This window comes from Megalops cyprinoides, chromosome 4 (genome assembly GCF_013368585.1).
Source record: "Megalops cyprinoides isolate fMegCyp1 chromosome 4, fMegCyp1.pri, whole genome shotgun sequence".
NCBI lineage: Eukaryota > Metazoa > Chordata > Actinopteri > Elopiformes > Megalopidae > Megalops > Megalops cyprinoides.
This window is the reverse complement of record NC_050586.1, coordinates 9,655,207-9,675,953: the sequence shown is the minus strand read 5'-3', so window position 1 is coordinate 9,675,953 and position 20,747 is coordinate 9,655,207. Positions and strand designations below refer to the sequence as shown.

The window sequence follows — 20,747 nt, the reverse complement described above, 5'->3', positions numbered from 1 at the left end:
AAACACAGCCTATCATATGGACCAAGGGAAATTAATGTAAAATAAACACAGAGTGACACTGAACCTGAATAATGGATCAGACCATGCTCATAAACTCATCCTTTATTCATCATGCAGGATTGTAATTAGACATCTTCTTTTAAATGAACACCGCACATAACATGCTTTCGCCTCACCTCCAAAAGGAGAGCCATGTTAGGAACAGGCCTTTGTTGGAGGGGGTACACATATCGTCTGGCTTTTACATATTCTCTGTGTGATCTGTACTTTTTTTCCCTGATTACCGGTGTAGTCTATTTTTAGCATTCGGTGTTACCAGAGATTTTGTACTACTTTTTTCTTATGACGCAGACTTCTGCCTGTGCTCGCCTGGATGATATCAGTTATGACAGCATTTCATGTCCTACCTGGGATGACCACCCCTGTGTCCGTGGCTGCTCGGCATATCCATCGGGCCATGCTGTATTCAGGAAGAGCATTACTCTCCCTGCAGGGGGATTCCGCTCTGTGGCTTAATGACTAATGCGGTGTGTTCTCACACGTGGAGTGTTCTTTCTGCTGGCTGGCCGAAACTGGCTTAAAACGTTGTGCATTAACCTAATCAGCGTGCATGATTACAGGTGGTTTTGGGTTGCCTTTTGTCCGTTGCGCCGGTACTTGACAGACAGCCTGATATCCCCCTCTCCTTCTGCCCTCCTCACACAAGAGAGTAATTAAGGGAAAAGGGCACCGAGCTTGGCCAGAGACCCAGAATGATTTACCCTCAGGAGAGCTGGCTCCTCGGCCTTGCTTCTCAACCCACGATCGACACCCCCTGGCCTCCATCTGCCTGGAATAGCCTCTCAAGCTCCAGCACGTATCTAATGCTATGTTACACGGGAAGGGTGTGTCCCCCTTTACCACGGCACGCACTGTGCACTGCTGATATGAAATAGGCAATTAGGCTAAATTAAATTTAGACAGAAGATAATATAGTGGTTTTTTTTTTTTTTTACATTGCCCACTGTTTCATCCAGTCTGATTGCCATAGACCTAATCATTACAATCTACCCACCTTCTCTTAAGAAAATGGTGTTACTGAAACTATTTTGAAGGGTCATAATAACCATCTTGTGCATCACAGTATGTTTGCTTCCCCCAATCAAAGTCATCACAGTTATTTGTTCAGGTATTGGCTAAAATCAATATGATGGTATCTTGGTGTCTTGGGTCTTTCATGCCTGAGATGAATTGAATTTACTCCTATTATCTTTTTAGATGCCTAAAGAAAGAAAGAAAAAAAAAAGTATGTTTACTGAGACTGAGCCAAAAAGTATCATGTTTTCAGAATGACACATTTAAAAAGGTCACTCGAGAGGAATGAAAATACCAATCACACTAATAATATTTTCTCTTAGATCCCAGCTTTCTGCAGAGAACTTTTAACTAATGACCGGGCCTGCCTGGCATACAAATCTCATCTTCATCATTCAAATAGAATGGAAAAAAGTAATAACTGTGATTTATGGAATCTGCTGTATGGGGCTCCTTTTTTCAAATAGACGCTTACATTCAGAGTTCCATATCTGTCTTAGCCATTTAGGTTTGTGAATATGAGTTGCTTTGATATGCCCCCCTCTTCACAGAAAAGGATTGCAATAAGAGATACACTTTTGCTGACTTTTTCCAATAAAGTTGAAAAGGACTTATACACCAAGACTGCCGTGTTGTTATCGAGCGAAGGACTGAATGGCTCCGGAATGGTTATTGCTGGGCCAATAGCGCTTACTCTTTCCTCTGATTCCAGTGGAAACCCAATATCCTAGTGCAGTTGAGGCAGGGCTATCAGGAGTGCTGTCTTTCTGATGCAATATTAAACTGAGCCTTTGACACAGTGTGGTTATTAAACATCCCATGGTGCCCGTTGCAGTAGCGGTGTCCTGGCCAGATTCTCAATCAAGTAATCATTCCATGCTTCAAATAGGTCATTAAAATTCTTTGCCTACGTGTATTTTGTTTTCTAGCAAAATGGCTGCCCATTGTCACCTGAATGGGTACTGTGGCGTATGTCTCTGACGTAGTAGGAAAGATACCCACCTGGCTGTAAAGTGCTTTGAAACAGTGATGGGTGGAACCATGTGACAGCCATGAGTGGCTGATTGTAATCAATCATGGCCTTCTGCTACGGAGAGCAAAGACTTAAGTGACTGGTTTACAGTGTGGCATATCTCTGCCCATTATGGGGTTTGTGAAGGCCTGCTTTCTCATCACAGCTTTGAAATCTTTGGATACAAGGCAACGCAGAAATGCAACTCATTGTTTTTGTACTTGACACACTGCAAAGCAAAATATCGACCTACGCTGTGAACAGTAATCACATAAACAACAAACCTTGTTTGGGTGGAACCATTCAACACTGACACTGACGAATTATTTCAAGAAAAACAGAGAAATGCATGAGAACAAAAGAGCAAAAATAGAATATTTACTTTTATTCTCTGTTATCTACAGAGCACACATTTTTTTCTTGTCACTTCATGCCAGTGTTGGAGTTATGGTTTCATGGCCAGGGGGTACACACTTCTTTGGTGTCCTCATTACATTACATTATTATTGGCATTTAGCAGACGCTCTTATCCAGAACGACTTACACCGGTTACAGTTTTTTACAATGTTATCCATTTATACAGCTGGATAGTTACTGAGGCACTTGTGGGTTAAGTACATTTCCCAAGGGTACAGCAGCAATGCCCCAGCAGGGAATTGAACCGGCAACCTTTAGGTTAGCCCTGCTCCGCTATGCTGCCCCAGTGTCCTCCTAATATAGATACAGCTACTGTCGTATACACTTTGCCTATGTACATAGTTCACATGTTCTAGACACATCCTTCCCTCCTTATAAAGATAAGTTGCAGAAATGACTATTATTGCTATTACAAGTTTCCAAAAATAAGCAATTTTATACTCGCCCATAGGTCAATGCTACATTGCAGCTTCATGTGGTACCTCTACGTGGCCCATGTTCTGTACTAAAAACAAAACTAATCCAAAACTGATCTGATGAATAAATCGATCCAAAGGAAAAACAATGTTGTTCATCCAAAATCCACAAAGATGAATTAACTATATTGAAATAAAGTCCTTAGCACTGTCTCTCTACGTCACCATCCTCCTGTGCCTCACTTCGGCAAGCATGCTGGCCACTTTGTCAGGTCCTATTTCAATTACCCTCCCAACTGAGAGCGAAGTTAAATTTGACAGCCTTGTTCTTTCATGCATGCGCACAGATGATTTTTAATTAGTCTGAGGCGACCGAAGCTTCTCTCCGCTGGGGCACTGCTTATTGGTATGGTCGCATGTATTTGATACAAAAGGCTTATATTGGAGAAGACATGACCCATGTTATTCATGACAACCCCCCCCCACTAGTTCTGACACTGCTTTGCGTACTTTCCCTTGAATACATGATTCTCTGATTGCAAGACCCTGCCGTTCTGCTCCTGTCCATGAGAAGGGCTCGCACTTGCACTAATGAAAGCCTCTGAATTTGTCCGTCCTTGTCACTTGTAGAGTACCTTGCCTTTAATATCCATACTCTAAATCACTCAGATTAACCCGGCGTTAAACCAGTGAAGACCACACTGTCTGCCGGCCATTTTTTTTCCCCAGTGAGTGTAATCCATGACACCTTGATCTGTAAACCCATGAATTATGGACCCCTCTCTCTGGAAAGAGGTGTCATGTGTACAGGTGATTTACCGGCCCTGGCCACAGAGAAAGGAGCCTTGGAGTCACCGTGCCTGAATGACAGGTGGGATCAAGCAGGAGAAAACAGAGCTTCCGATCAGAGACATGATCAGCAGGTATATCATTCTCCACATCATTGGCGCAGATAAGAATGAGGAGGTCCAATTGTTGGCCTTTTCATTGAGGATTTCCGCTGCTGAAATGAGCCCTGCAATGGGATGACAAAGCAAGGGAGTGAGCAGTGAGGGAATTGGAGAGAGAGAGAGAGAGAGAGAGAGAGAGAGAGAGAGAGAGATTATACACCTGGGCTGCTCTTCGCATGATTGTCTCGTGAACTGAAAGTGAGGGACCGGGACACACGAAATGAGACTCTTCTTCACTCAAGTGACTAGCACAGCTGATATGGGCCGTGGGCTGGTTAATTGCTTCTGTCAAGCCGACTCTATGTTTAACACACAGACAGGCCCACCTTCATGCTTTATAATCCCATCTCTCATATCGGCTGTTGATTGTATCTGTCTGGCGTGTCATTAATTTCCTGGGCAAGCTCCAACGACAGCCTTAATGTCCTCGGTAAGTATTCTCCTGTTAGCTGCCTAATGCATCTGATTAATGTGACGTGAGATTCTCTTGGACGTTTATGATACCTTGAGGAATGGATATGACAAAGAGTTTATAACTCAGTGTGGAGTCATACCTGCCTCATTCTCTCACAGGGTCCCTTATAAAAGCTCCCTTTCGCTGTCTGGCGAAAATGGCAGTAAACTGATCTGCTATGTATAGTAAAGTATCGATCAAGGAGTAAGATAACTAATAAGCTCCAAGCTGGCCGTGTCAGTGTAAAGTAACTAAAAGGGTGGGTTTCATTGGCGGCGTCTTCCGTGATTGTTTCTGCCGTTGTATTCTGAGTAGATTAGAATATCCCAGCGGGCAGATAATTTGTTCAAGAGGTACCGCAGCGACTTATGACTTGTTAATCAGTCTTAGAGATTCAAATGTATTCATGTCTGTCAGAGCACGTCGCTCACTGCAGACTTAATTCAGCTTGGCACAAAGTGACTTGGGGGGGGGGTGGGGGGTGGAGGTTGGGGGGTGTAGGTTATGATAGTAATGAGGTCTGTGAGGTCCTCTTTCCTTTTTTTTTTTTTTTTTCAAACCAGCTGGTCATGCTCAGGGCAAAGTCTTGGACATACGCTCCACTACACGTCCACTAGGCGGAGCTGCTGGCTCTTTGACCAAGCACTACATCTGAGGATCTCCTGCAACATCTGGAGAAACAGTATCTGTGACCCTCACAGCCATTACAGTGATCAATGATGGCACAACCAGTGGTCATCAATTATTTGTCTATAGCCAGGTAGGGGGTTGTCAGGGTTCCCAAGAGAAAAGCAAGTTAATTGATTTCCTCTTGTGCGGATTTGAATGGTTGAAGTCAAATTAGACATCAATGGAATGGAAAACTAGAATACTGTTGAGCTCCTTCTCTCTGAGACCAAATTCAATTAAAGAGGAGTAATCTTTCAATTGTGTCTTTTTTTAAGAAATTGGTTGCAATGGAAGCAACTTAATTAGGCATGCTTTCTTCCAACTACAAGATAATAAAGACACACAATGACAAAGATTTAAAAAAGATAGCTGGAAAGAGAGAGAGAGAGTAAGAGAAAAGAAGAAAAACAGAAGGAAAAAAGAAAGGAAAGAGCACAATAGCACCATATATCTCTTGACAGCTCCAGCCATCTCTTGGAAGTGTAGTGCATTGGCCCTCTAAGTGGAGATATCAAAAGGTGAGAGACACTTTTCGTCCAAAATGGACTTGAAGAATTGACTCCTGGATATCTGAGAGAACAGCACTCTCAGTCGACTGTCAGCCTCAGGGCTGCCCATGTCATAGAGCTGTGTCCACAGGAAGGGAGAGGGGCTTAACTACTGGCGGAGAGCAGAGAACTGTAATAAGACTCCAGAAAGCCCAGCCACCCCCTTCAGATCCAGCCTTTTCTGTGTGAAATAAAGAGGAGAAGGAGAAGAACAAGAACAACAAAACACAATTGTCGATGAGCTCTCCCATTGATGTTGGACCAGCGAGCTCCACTGAGGAGAGTGGAAGGCCTGCCTCTGAAGGCTTTAGATCCTTCCGGAACTGTTCAGACAGTTAGTGAACTGGAGCTGTGTTACAAAAGACTCCTTGGACAGAAGCGCCGTTTTATGCAATGATAAATGGCCAAACGGGCTGGTTCTTTTTCTGTTTGTGTCTTGGAAATGCAGCCAAACTCTTTCTATTTGTATTCTGCTTTGTTTCTGCGGAACGGCAAACTCCAGAAGGACGGAATTAAAGCGCACGGCGCGAGTATTTATTGAGGGCTTTGACATCCTCAGGCTGTTGAGCAAGGTGGCTTAAATGCAAAACCTGTTCCTTTTTTTGAGCCGTGTGTGGATGAATTACTTACACTTGGACTAAATGAGGACTGAAGCTGGTCTTATACCCTATTTTGAGAAGCAGTCCTGTGGTTGCTGGCCTGTCTTCAGAAAGCCCTTCATGGTTGTGTGTGGCTCATCTTTGGTGCTAACATGGGCACATCAGAGGGGGTTTCAGAGCGAGCTCGGGAAAGGGGATGAAAGGAGGCGAGAAGAGAGTGATTCAACTGGCCCTAATTGAAAAGGAGCCCGATTGCCACGTCTGCTTTAATGAACGAGCGGCGAAATGGTGCCTCTGAAAAGCAGTTCCTCAGCAGATGGTTTCCATCTTGTTGTGTTGTGTTGTCTTCATGAGAGGAGTCCTCACTTCCTCTCTCCTTGGTCCATCTGCAGGGCTCCATTTAGCCCCGGGCTTTGGCTCCACTATCCTCCGTTACCGTGACACCGGGGATCTCGATTCAAAGACCCCCCTCCCACTCTTCTCTCGCCCTCTGTAGTTAAGAATAAATGGTTGGAGGGTGTCCATCCACGGAGGGGCAAGGCTTTCATCTGTCTCCTCAAATGGAAAAAAAAAAAAATATATATATATATATATATATATATATATATATATATATATATATAATAATAAAAACATACATGTACATATCTCATATTAGCCCTGAAAATCTTATATAAGATAAGCGTGACCACAGTGGGTGAAAGTATAGAAAAACATCAGACCAAAGGCCCCAGAGACTTTGAGAATGAATTAATGCACCAGCTGTGTCTCTGAGGAGACAGACAGAGTGGCTGTACCAGGGTTCTCTGAGTGCGGTCGCAGCTACACGGTGTGCATTCATCAGAGGGTGGTGTGGCTGTTGGTTAGTGACTGGCACTAACACCATGGGACAATGCTGTGATCTCACTTGGAAACCTGCCTATCCCGAACACACCCTGCTCTCAGAGTCAGTCTCCTAAATGATTCATTGCTTTAGCAGCACATTGGAGTTGCCAGTGTGGCTGATTATCATCTTTGGTTAATGTTAATGTTAATGTGTGTATGTTAAGATTACATTACGTTAAGCAATTAACATCACATTATGTAATTAACATTATGTTACATTATGTTAATGTGTAAACATTATTCTTTTTTCTCTCCATTGGTCCTTTGCATAGCAGGTACACTTACAATTGGGCTTACAGTTCTTGTAATTACGCCCTATACATGCTATTATCAATTCACACAGCTGAATTTTTCAATGGTATAGCAAGGTGAGAGGATTTTGCTCAAGAATGCAATAGCAGTATCCCAGCTAGGATTTAATTGTAAATCTCTACTAATGGTGCAGTGCTAAAGATTAGGTGTGCACACTTCTTTGTGTCAAACAGAAAAAAACAATGAAGACACTATTTTTCCTCGTAGGTTCTATGATGTAGTAGGCAGTGTAGCGTAATGGTAAAGAGATGGGCTCGTAACTGAAAGGTTGCCAGTTTGTTTCCCTGTGGGGTCACTGCTGCTGTACCCTTGGCGCAGGTACTTAACACACAATTACCTCAGTAAGTGTGCAGCTGCATAAATGGATTGCATGCAAAAACTGTAATTTATGTAAGTTGCTCTGAAAAAGAGCATTTGCTAAATTCCAGTAATGTAATGTAATGTAATGTAGTTGACCATATAATTATCACATTCAGAAAGTATCTGTTTTCAGTTTACTGTACAACACACATCTGGCTAGTTAGGAGGTAATGCTATCCATGGCCCTGTGGAGCTTGCTTCCTGGCTCAGTCAGCAAGAGGCAGTCAGGCCATCCACATGCACTGGGGTTGTGGCTGCCTATGATATGATCTACACAGAGTGACTGTATTAGCGTATCCTTGCTCTGGCGAAGCAACATAGCTGCATAGTTTTTTCTTAAAACCGCATTTTGAGACAGAAAGCATATCTGCGACATGTCTGCAGCAAGAATTTATTTATTGTCTGCTGGACAAACAGCTATTTTAGAAGGGAAATGAAGTGTGTAAATTATTCTTCAGTTGTTCTTAAATGGTATTTATTTGCATTCATGCAGGACTACAGCCCTGGTCCCTCCAAATGAGTGCCAAGAGTTTAGCGGTACAATAATGCTTTACTTCAAGGAATTGTTTGCAAAACAGCACCAGGAATTGTAACCTGTCTCTTATGCCTTTACCTCCCCTATGCCTCCCCTGCCCAGGTGTCAGACAGGTGTGACTACGTCTATGTGAACGGGAAGGAGATGAGGGGGAAGGTGAGGATGGCGGTGAACTTCACCTACAGCTACCTGAGCGCCCAGCTGGAGATGACCGTGTGGATCCCCCGCCTCCCCCTGCAGATCGAGGTGTCCGACGCCGAGCTCAGCCAGATCAAGGGCTGGAGGGTGCCCATCGTCGCCAGCAGCCAGAGGTCGGTCACATCCGCGTCCAGGTCGGCCCCCTTTGGAGCATAACTCAAGCTCTTCCCGCAGCGTCTGTGCCCGCCCAGCACGGGGTGCTGTTTCTTGACTCTCACCCTCTGCCAACGGCAGTGGCTGGCCTGTGGTTTAAATCCGGATATCCTGGGTTCCCCTGATCCTAGCAGGGCGGATCCTCTGTAGCGGCTTGTGGTGTTTGTTTTCTTTTTTTTTTTTCCCCCACACAGGGCACCTCAGGGGGGCGCTCACCCTCAGTCATCTGTGACCAGAAAACACCCGTGCCCAAATTCTGATCCAGGCCCCTTCGTCTCCCTCGGCTGAGCTCGGAAGCAGCCAGTGGGGGAGTGTTTGGACGCCCTGCCCGGCTCCTGCTCCGTTCCACTGGTTGACTTCAAACCCTGCCTCGCATGCTCAGCAGAGCGGAGGGCAGCTCCAGACGCATTACTCGGAGCACGGGTGGAATATCAACACATTCATTTCTCATAACCGCAGAGTACAAAGCCTTTATTTGTAATTACTGCCTTTTTACCTTTGCTCACATTTGTCTCCCTTTAGCAGAGATGTATTTAATGTAATTAAAGCCAATGAAATTGACAATCTTTTCCCTGCTCAGTCAGAGTAAAGTATCGATGCACGTTTCCCCGAAGGAATTTCATGCTGGCTTCACACACGTAATATTCTACACGCGTAATTCATATCAGACCAAAAAAAAAAAAAAATAGAACAAGCCTTGTTCCATGTGCTTTAATTGAATTTAAATGGAATTTAGTTTTTGCTGCGTAAATTAGCTATGCAGTATTAGCTGTGACATTCTCACAGGTAATTTCAATTTAAACAACTTTCTTGGTAAAAAAAAGGGCAATAATTGGCATGATTGGAATGCTTCTGGAGTAGAAGAAATTCATTCTGTCCTTTTTTATATTTTTTGGCAAAATCCATTTGGCCAAAAACTATCCAGATTTAGGTTGACCATCCCCCAAACATTGTACAAATGTACAATATTTACAGCTTTTCAACGCACAATATTATTGTGAAATGAACATTGCATCTGATTAGCAGACAGTCTTGTCTGGAGTAGCTTGCAAAGTTTACAATCATCCATTTGTACAGCTGGGGTTTTATTGAAGCAATTTAGGTTAAGTACTTTGCCAGAGGGTACAAGAGCAGTGTGCAATAGCGACTTTTAAGTTAAGAGCCCTACTTCTCACCACTGCCCTACATGGCAGCTGAACATCATGATACAGGGGTCTTGCATTGGTCCATTGTGGTGCGTGGTCCTGGCAACAGGTATATGGGGGGAGGGTTTGTGGGACTAGCTGTTGAGAGCAATCCACATCCCCCAGCCCTCTGATTTATTTGAGAGAAGAATAGAAAACTCCAGGTGACAACACCTTGTCCTGCTGAACATCACGGCGACAAACTCCCACGGGCCAATGGCCCTCACCAGGGGCACATTAATTACATCAGTTTGAGATATGGCAAAGCTCACAGAGTTAGCCGGTGCCAGCACCAAACCTTTAACCTTTCATTTTCCCCACCCCCGACGTCCCTCCGCTTCCTCACAGGGTGAGAGTGATGAACCCTCCGAGACAGCCATGTGAGAGATAGACTGCGCCCCCCTGCCCCTCAGCCTCATTACGTGCCCGCTGGAGGGGGTCATACCTAGGGCTGCTTGTTAATGTACTCCAGACCCCCCCTTCCTCTGATTACTGCTCTCATGTTTTGCCACTTTCAAGAGCCGGTGTGCCTCGCGGCTCGACGGAGGGATAGCCTGTCAAGGAAAAGCTACGTTTATTTCTGGGTGACAGCTTAGCGCGCTGACGCGTCTTGTCAGTAAAGTTTTTTTTACTGTTATTTTTCTCTCCTTGTCGCCTCTTCCCGCCTGGGCCTTGGGTACAGTGTGGGACATGTCCTCTCTCGTTGCCCCCCCCCCCCCCCCCCAACCCCCTTCGGGTTTAACGGGGGACGGTGGACGTAACCTTGCGAGCGGCTCGGGCGCCAGCGCCACGCCGCGGCTCTCCTCGGGCACATCGGCGAGAAGCGCAAGAGCGAGAGGAGGGACCCGGTTTCTTTTAATGAATTGCCAAGTGATCCGAACAGAAGGCGAGAGCAGATCCAAGTCACTGAGAGGGGATTCCTGCCAGAGTGCTCCTCAGTGTCTCTAGCACATCCGCCCCACTACGCCAGCTTGATGAGTGCTTTTAGCTGTTGGAAGAAACTCCTCCCGGTGGGGTACATGGGCGTACGTTACAAGAGATAAATGCAGCGTGTCATAAAGATGTTCCTGTATCTTTTATTGTGTTGTCGTTGTTGTTTTGTCCCAGTCGGCTTTGCTAAAAGACGAAAGAATATTGCGATATCGGAAAATACTTTTCTGTCATGTGATTCAAATGCCGCAGCATGTTTGTCCTTGAATGCAGACCTTGCTCCGTGGGTGTTGCAGAGGATCAGTATGTTTTAATAGTAACATTTATCCTGTTCATTTGCTCAATGTGTTCATAACATGACCATGAAATATGCTCAATAGACAAGGAACAATTCATAGTGGGACTACATCTCTCATTGTGTGACCTTCATAGTTTCACTTGTACGCTTGTACGAAAGCCTAGAGCAAATGTTGGACGAAACAACACAGGGGAAAGCAAATCTCTGCGACTCCAGCATGAATGCACAGCTGTTGCGATGCAAAACCCCAAAATAATGCGAGTTGTTCCAAGAGTGTTTTAGTTATTGGTTTAACCTTTGATTGAATTTTAGGTCTCCGCGCAAGGCCTCTTTTGCAGATTATGTCTGTGTCCAGGAGTGAAATAGCAGCTGAAGAGGAGCCAAGATCCATCAGGCGATAATGTCAGGGGGCAGGCCGTTCTAGGTGCCCCCATCACACTCAGGCTGGCCAGCCTTCTGCAGACAGTGCTGCGGCACCAGGGAGACAAAGCAGGGCTCTTCCTCCCGCAGAGGAAGTGTCCATCTGTTGCAGGTTCAAGGACAGACCAGGGCTTCTAACCAGTGTTTTGTTAGACCAGCTAAGATAATCAGACGCTACAGTAAAGTGTGTTTGAATTAGAATAGCCAAATCCTAACTAAAAGGAGTTGTTCATCTGGTTTAAGGGCTTAAGGAATTTTACTTTTTTCACAGAGACTTATTATTATTATTATTATTATATTAATATTAATATATTAATATATTAATATTAGTAGTAGTAGTATTGGTAGTAGTTGTAGTAGAAGTAGAAGTATTCACTGGTTTCACACATTTAAGATTTTTCTGACATGAATTATTACAACAACATGTGCACTAAACCATAACGCTGTGAATCTGTGCTAATGTACCTTTGAGCTGTTCGTTTAACAACCTACCAGCTGTTTTGGTGTTAACAAGAGTGGTTATTTAAATAAGGATCAGCTGTGAGCCAGTGGAATCAGTTTTCACCTAATTGCATGTAATGCTGTGGCATTACTTTTGTGACCTGTATGCGTTTACGTTAAAACTTTAATTACAACAAAAAAGACTGGTATGAAAATTAATTAAAGTTGTATGTATTTAAACACTGTCTCTTTGTCACAATTAAAATTATCTAATGCCAAGCGCACAAAGGTAACGGTTCCGCATTACATGCAATCAAGAGAAAAAGGAGCCAGCTGCAGATGGGTGATCCTTATTTGAATTGCCACGCTTGGTAATCAGGCAGCACAATCAGAACACAGATTCGGGACTTTGAGCACTTTAATGGAAAGTTTTTAGCCTCCCCTGCTTAAAGCTTGGGAGCTTCCAGTGCTGTGAAAGGATCAGCAAATCCCTGTTATGGTAGGCTGTCAGTCTTAGGTCTGAGCTGCTACCCGCTCAACCGCCTCGTCTGCAGACCCCCCCCCCCTTCCATGCAATGGAAAAGGAGCATCCTAAAATGACAGAGGGAAGAAGTTGAGTTTGAGCCGCAATGAGTGTGACAGGGAGGGGGTTGGGGATGGGGGGAGGGGGGGGGCGAGGGGTGGGGCCAGGTCGGGGGGGCTTCATTACACCAAACGTCAGTCGTGACAGACATCACTTTGCGAACCACTTTGTCGGTTTGACCCCCCTCCCCAACACCCCCCCCCCCCACACACCCCCCACCGTAAATGTCATAATTGTTAGCCCTCAGCCTTTTGTTGCATCTTTGTAGCGTATAAATCAAAGCCGCAATATTAACCTCCCCACGTTTTCCGCTCGGGTAGCCGGGCCTCATTAAGCCTAATGGAGGCTGTCAATTTAATTTCCTCCCATCCTGGGGTTGTGCGCTGGCAGCTTGCGGAGTAATAATGGAGCGGCGAGCCAGGCAATGCTCTCTGATTACACCTGGCAGAGCGTCCCTGAAGGCACGTTACACCGCGGCGCTCCCGTGTCACCGGGGCCTAGATCATGTCTTTTCTTTTTTTTTCCCACCATGCCTTTTTTTCCCTTTCTTCACCTCTTTCTGGAATTGTGAATCAGGCTCATTTCACTGCGACAGCCTCTGCCCTTGTGTGTGAATGCCAGGGCGTGGCGAACGGAGTCCTCCGCTGCACACGCACACGAACAACAAGCGTTTTTCAGACTACAATTCTCACAGTTCACCAGGAGGATAGGCGTCCCTCCTACACGTCATCTGCAGCCTGCAGGTGCCCAAAGGTTCTTGGGCAGCCTGAGAGCAGCAATTTGAAAGGACACTGCCAGTGTAGCCACCCCTAAACCAATGGAACAAAAGCTATTTTTCTGCCACTGTGGGCGTCTGGTCATTATCAGATGATCACGTGACCAGGCTCAATCCCAGGCTGTGGGATTCAGCCTGAGTTTTGAGGGAGTGACCAAGCCACACATGAGCCCTATGTCTCATCCTACATATTTGTGCATTCCACAAACGTTTGTCCTCTTCACAATAGCGATGTGGCGCTTTGATGGCAGAGAATATTACAGAGGTTGTCTACAGCCAGACAAAAATGTTTGCTCTTTGAAGTACAATATTTGTACTCTGAGGGAAATGTGAATGTTAATAAAGATGCATAGATACATTTCTGTGTTGGATTGGGGTTTTTCTGCCTGTCTAAAAGCAACTTGGGGACAGTGGGTGTGGCAACTGTACAAGGCACCTGATTGGTCGTGGCGTTTGGTGTTGCAGGTCCACGCGGGACAGCGAGGACGAGGATGACGAGGACAGGAGGGGGCGGGGCTGCACGCTGCAGTACCAGAACGCCATGGTGCGTGTGCTCACCCACTTCGTGGCCGACCCCGCCGACCCCCGCGGCCAGCTGGTCTTCATGCTGGGCAGCGACTGGCAGGTGGACATCACCGACCTGGTGTGGGACTTCCTGAAGGTGGAGGACCCACACATCGCCCAGCTGCAGGACGGCCGGGTGCTGGTGGGGCAGGACGTGGGCATGACCACCATCCAGGTACTGTGAGGGGGACAGGGAGAGGGGAGAATGGGTGGGGATGGGGGGGTGGGTGAGAAGGACGAGAAAGACTCGGATGGTGTTCTTCATTGATAACGGTGCAGCAGTGCAGTATAGCGGTAAGGAGCTGGACTCATAACTGAAAGGTTGCTGGTTCGATTCCCCGCTGGGGCACTGTTGTCGTACCTTTGGACAAGGTACTTAACCTAGAATTGCCTCAGTAAATATCCAGCTGTATAAATTGGTAACATATAAAAAATTGTAACCTATGTAAGTCACTCTGGATAAGAGTGTCTGCTAAATTCCAATAAGGTAATGTCATGTTACCATCACCAAAGTAGTTCAAAGATGGAAAGACATCAATAGAATTGTACCCCCTACCAGAATGTGGTCTAATTGCTAATGTCAAGTAGGTCCAGTTATCCAGACTGTAAATAGCTATACACCGGTATGTTGCTTTGGCTGCAGCTGACATGAGCTTTATTTAAACGGGAAATGATTTTGCATTTGTAAAGTGTCACAAGCTCCCAAGGCCCAGACTGTGGACCCGTATCATCAACAGCTGTCTTTTGTGACTGAAAATGTACGCTCTCCCCATAGTGAAGAAAGAATAGCATGTCATTTCTCACCAATAGGCCTCCTTCCGTTGTCTGTCACCGTGCCCCCCACCCCCCACCCCCCCCCCCCCCCCCCGGATAGCTGGAGAAATTGCCGTTAGTTAATAACATCTGTGTGACGGCTCTGCCGCTCAGACACCATGCAGTCATTCATCTGTCTGCCGCGAGACAGCTCGTCACTGCTGCACGCATCCATATCTGTCCCTCTGGCTGGCGTTCATGCCGGCAGATCAGACGCAGCCCACAAGTATCTGCCCACCTCCGCAAACCCGGCAAACCCGCGGTAAACAACGGCAAGCAACGGCAGCGTCCCCTCCTCGAAGAAAAGGCACGGCACTCCCCTTCGCTGTCCCCTGTCGCGCGAACAGAGTTATCGACGTTGCTGTTAGAGCGTGTTATTTAATGGCAAAATTGCCTATTGATTGAGGGGGGGAGATTCAAGAGTTGGCCAGTGGCGGCGAGACGGGCTTGATTTGATCCAATCGACAGAAATCAAAATCCGATGAAAAGGCACAATAACAGCTGGAATGAGGCCAGAGATGGGGGGGGAGAGCCGTCAGGGTATGGGGCATGGCCCGCATGTGACTTTGGAGCATGGATGCCCTCCTTGTGCAAATGATGACACACGAGCAGTGGCAGACAGGATCGGGGAGTGAATCCTCTCAGACTCGATTCATTCCCTCAGATGTAAATCCGCTCGGTGATTCATTGTGGATTAGGCTCAAAGGGAGAGACTCTGCACGTATGACTCACTTACCCCTCACACGAGTGTCCTGTAGGAAACCCTTCCCTTGGCGTGATGTAGTCCTGCAGATTTTCTCAACAGTTAGCGTCTGCGTGCTTTGTGCATATAGTCACCTGCATTCGTTTAACCTTATAATTGATTCAATTACAAAAACCGAGTCAACAAAAAAACAAGCATCTTGGCTAAGATGCTGGAGGGTACATTGGAGTCCCATTGAAGTTAATTGGTGCCCTTAGGGACCTGTTTGTGAGAGCAGGATTTGGTTTTAACATTCAGCGGTGGGCGTGCTACTGTAAACAGTGGAGCGTTTCAGTGGACCGTCTTCCTCTCACGAATTGCTTTCCACCTCTGCTTTCCCACGGATGATGGGGAAATAGGAACCGAAGGCCAGAGTGGGTATGTGATCATGAAAACGGAAAGCTCTGTGCCATTTATCAAGCCAGATACAAACGTGTCACGTTGCATCATATCCACCCCGGCGCTCTGCGTTGCCTTCTTATGCCACGGCCGGCCGTCTCGTTTTTCCATTGGTCAGACATTAATTAGCATCAGCGTTTGTTTATATTTGTTTAGACGTTATCCAGCAATCAGAGAGAATCATAGTTATTCATTCTGCCAGGTGGTTCTCGGTGAGACAGAGGATGAGGGGCGTCCCAGGTTATTTTATGAACTGTAACGCCTGTTCAGATCGGTTTTCCGCAAATCGTCCCCACAAAGGGCCGAAAATGTATCGGCCATGACTGTAGTAAAAGGATACCCATTTCTGAAAGGCGCTCTTTCTCGGCTGTCAGCTTGGTGACCGCAAAGTGACACGTTTCTCGCCTGTTCCCGGAACCAGGTGCTGTCCCCGCTGTCAGACTCCATCCTGGCCGAGAAGACGGTGACGGTGCTGGACGACAAAGTGACGATCACGGAGCTGGGGGTGCAGCTGGTGTCTGGCCTCTCCCTCTCCCTGCAGCTCAGCCCAGGAAGCAACAGGGCCATCGTCGCCACGGCTACCACGCAGGAAGTGCTGCAGAGTCCCAAACAGGTGCTGCCCTCATCACAAACACTGCGGCCAAAAGACTTCAGGCCTGAGCTTCCCAGCAATCTGTACACCTCAAATCCAATATGGCAGTTCTTTCATAATCGAGAGAGCCACATTTGCCTATTTACATGCATTTAAATTTGTCAGTTCTCAGTCGGCTGAGCAGATTATGTGATTTCGTGGGGGCCGAGTCTCAGACCTGTTTGTCCTCATGAATCATTTAATTTCCATGAGTGTATTCATAACCTTTTTAGCCGCATCACCCAAGTGTGTCAGAGTGGGCACTCCCTGAAAGCCTTTCCAGAAGGAGGCAGAGGTTTAATCTCCCAACGGATAAGTGGGATGCCGCAGGCCTATGAGAAACGGAGAAATTAAGGCTGAGGGGTCCGCACAGTTGTCCCCTCCTGGCCCCCCTCGGGAACGGCAGGCAAGAACGACAGGGCTGAGACCTCGTTATCTCGAGAATCTCCCTGGGAAGGGAGTCCTCCGTGGGGATAAGCGGGCAGTAATTCCCCTCGCTTGTCCATAATTAGAAAGCAATGCCATTGCAAGGAGGGGATTTCTTGATGAATTCCCGGGGATTTGTCGTGGGGGACATATTAGAGAGCAAACTGCGAAATCGACTTAGGAACGCTTGCTTGTCACAAATCCCCATTTGCATTAAAGTTCATCTAATAAGGCTGTCCGATTTTCCTGTATCATTTAATCGGTCTTTTTTTTTTTCCTCCCTTTTGATGGAATTGTAACAAGCAGATCAGCAGCACTGGCAGTCAGGTTGATCAGTGGTTGGGTCTTGCGGCTTAATATAGTTTCTTTTCTGTACTGCTGTGTATGAAAGCTCTTGATTTGTGGTAATTTTTGAATACCATACAGTCTTCTATTTTAGAACTCATCCTCCATATTTAATACATGCTTTTTGACACAGTGTCCCATGTGCGCTTCACATTTGATCACAGTGTGACTTCATGCTCAATGGAGGGTTGGAAATGGAATTATTTTTATCTGAAAGCCTCTTAATTGATGATTTCACATGATAAAAGGAAAATGCTTTTATGCCCCTGTCAAAATATTTGAAAGAATCAACTGCTTTGTGAACAAAGAGGTATTTAATTTACACAGAAACCTGTGGAAGGCAAGGGCAATATTTGATGTGTTTCACTGAGCTATTCTGTGATTCCCGAGCAAAGAATACAGAGCTGTCTGATTGGCTTGATGGAATAATGGCACAGGCTGGTCTCATCTTATCCAATGGTGAGTTATTGACATTCATGGTGGTTCGGGGTTATTTTTTGTTAAACTCATTAAAGGTACACACAAACCTTGACAAAGACGTGAGACATTAATGAATAAATGGAATTCAAGCACGTCAATTATTAATTATCCTCCAGGTTCCATTTTCTTTTTTTGTTTCTTTTTTGTTTCCATTTTTCTCTTTTTTTGTCAGACAGTGCATTAATTTTGGTAAACGTAATGTCTCAGTCAGGGTAATACCTCTGTGATAAAAGTAAAGCCATAATTTTTGTTGTGAGTTTTATGTTGTCCAACAGGAGCTTTTTGCTATTAGTGACACACTGTGGGATGAGAGCAGGAAGGAGGGATGAGCTTCCTGTGGGGGCGGGCGTGTTTCTTAGTGTGTCATCATAGTGTCTGTGTTTCCCCAGGAGGCTCTGATCAGTGCTTGGCTTCAGTTCAGCGACGGCTCCATGGCCCCGCTGGACCTTTACAACCCGGACTACTTCGTGCTGACAGCCACATCCCTGGACGAGGAGGTGGTGACTGTGCAGCAGGACCCCGCTTGGAAGTGGCCGGTCATCGTGACTGAGGCGGAAGGCCAGGGGATGCTGGTCAGGGTGGAGATGACTGTCTGCGAGCCCTGCCAGAAGTCCAAGCGGCGGAGCGTGCTCGCTGCGGGCAACGGCAACATCCGAGTCAAGTTCGGGCAAAGCGACAGCTCGCCCAAGGCGGGCGGCAGCGACTACGGGCCGGAGGGGGAGGAGCTGGAGAACCACGCCAGCGACCGCAGGCAGCGGCCGCACCTGCAGGACCGGACGGGGCCGGACAACCACTACTACGGCAGCTCCATCTCAGACATGGAGGACGGGGTCATGAGGAGGATTACCACCACCACCAAGACGGCCATCGTCAGGAGGCCCGGTGGGGACAAGCTCTCCGATGACGGCAGCCAGATCCAGAACATCCCCATTGACTTCTCGGACTTCCCGGCACAGGTGGACCTCCCACGGAGCCGCAACGTGGACGACGACCTGGTGCAGACCCCTCGTGGCCTGACAGACCTGGAGATCGGCATGTATGCCCTGCTGGGCGTCTTCTGCCTCGCCATCCTGGTCTTTCTCATCAACTGCATCTCCTACGCTCTCAAGTACCGCCACAAGGAGATGTCGATAGAGGGGCAGGAGGCCATGAACCACGCCCACGACTGGGTATGGCTGGGCAATGAGGCAGAGCTTCTGGAGAGTCACGTGAGCCTCTCCCCGCAGCAGGATGAGCACACCACCATGATGGACTCGAGCGTGGGCTTCGAGGAGGGCAGTCACCTGCTCAACGGGGGCCAGAAGAACGTCCAGGGCCAGGTGCACCGGTCGGCCGACGCCAGCTGCCCGGGCAAGGATCACAAAAGCGATTCGCCCACCACAAAGAGGAAGCGTGTGAAGTTCACCACGTTCACCACCATTCCGCCCGACAACGGCTGCCCGTCCATCAACCCCCTCATCCTTGGGCACAGCGAGGACATTAAGTGGGTCTGCCCGGACATTGAACTCGGGGATTCCAAAGAGCTCCGGAACTACATGGAGAGATTAAATGACAATGCTTTAAAGGACGTCGCATAGTGTACTACTTGGCGGACCAATGGATAAGTCACCCTTATGCCTTTCAGAGTGAGGAGGTGGGACCCAAACTGGTTATGCTAAACCTAGAGTAGGTGGTACCTCAGCGTGACAACAAGATAGAACTTTCAGTGTGACTTGTTGCCATGGGAACTGCCAAAGGGCCATTCATCATATCTTAAACAAAAAAAAAAAAGAAAAAAAGAATCATGATAAAACCCACAATGGAAAAACACAAACCTACATTTAGGAAATGTGAATGAAATATATCATCTGTTTTTGTTTTTTTTTTCATTTATTAATATATTGTTTTCCTCTAATCCTCATTATAGATTTTTTCTATTATTTGTGTCATTTTTATATAGATTTTATTTTTATTCCTTGGGTAGTTTAAGCCAGATCTCCATATTCCCCACCTTGCCAATTTTCTGCATACACACGTGAAAAAAAATATGCAGATGATGACTTGTAGATTTAAGAATGTAATATTGCTAAATATTAAAGTTGTAAATAAAGTGCGCATAGAATCGTTTGACACTGTTTTGACAAATTTTGTAACATTTTCAGGATTGCTTTTTCTACTCCCCTGGTTTTTACTTTGAGTTTTCAATACTGCTTCTGTTTCCTGACTGGACCAGATCAGGCCATCGTCCATGCATGAGTTTTGTTCACAATGAAGGCACAAAAGTCATAGGAATCCTTTTTAAATGACAACAGACACTGAGAAAAACCTCTGTACTGTAAATAGCAAAGAAGTGTCCCTCTCTAAAGTATAAAGCTCCATTGTATTGTTGCTCTGTAAATTGTATTTTCATATGTATCATTTAAAGAATATACAACAGTAGGGGGGTGTGCAATCAACCTTCTGCTGAAAACCGTTTGTGGAAGTGTTTCTTTTGTAATTTGGCTGACAGAGTGAAAACAGGAATTCGGTTGGTAATGCTACAGAGTATGAATGCAGACACAACAATGTCAGTACATGAAAATACATGATTTCCATCTCAGTATGTGAGCAGGTGGTATTCTATGAATGCAGCAGTTCGATTGGTTATGGCAGCTGGCGTAATTTTCCCATGTTGTTCACCATAAAGGGAAGACTCCTAGTGTGCTGAGAGGCCAGGCTGTTGCACACTGTGATCATTGTGCAACAATGTTCTGTGTTGTCCTCATAAATCTAATTTTTTATACTTAAGATGTTTATTTTGATTTATTACATAAGATTCACACTCTTAATTGGCTATCAATCTTAGGAATTTTTGCTTTGATTGTGCTCAGAAATAATTTGAATACATTGAGCTCCTGAGCTGTGGAAAGTGTTCTGAAAAATAAATGCATTAATTCCTGGCATCTGTACAGAGTAAACTGCTAGGTCTACACCAAAGGAAACATCTCACCAACCGAGACTTCCCAGCATGAACAGGTGAGTTAGGTGATAGGTGCCCACCTTATATCTCAATCCTTATTATTAAATGATGTAAAAACACCATTCTAAGTATTGTTATTATCTTATTATCTGTCTGAAAAAATATGCTATAGTCAGCCAGGAATATGAATGTGAAA

The 20,747-nt window shown here is 46.0% G+C and overlaps 1 protein-coding gene across 1 annotated transcript in view; it reads left to right on the top strand.

Moving 5' to 3' along the window:
- si:dkeyp-14d3.1 (transmembrane protein 132C) overlaps positions 1 to 19,404 on the top strand; it is a 139,939-nt gene extending 120,535 nt beyond the window's left edge. The window contains exons 6-9 of the mRNA XM_036528061.1: positions 8,334 to 8,542; positions 13,679 to 13,952; positions 16,153 to 16,344; positions 18,003 to 19,404. Of these exons, the coding sequence (XP_036383954.1) occupies positions 8,334 to 8,542; positions 13,679 to 13,952; positions 16,153 to 16,344; positions 18,003 to 19,190 (1,863 nt within the window). The 3' untranslated portion in view covers positions 19,191 to 19,404. The remainder of the gene's footprint in view (positions 1 to 8,333; positions 8,543 to 13,678; positions 13,953 to 16,152; positions 16,345 to 18,002) is intronic.
- Positions 19,405 to 20,747: the final 1,343 nt, after the last annotated feature.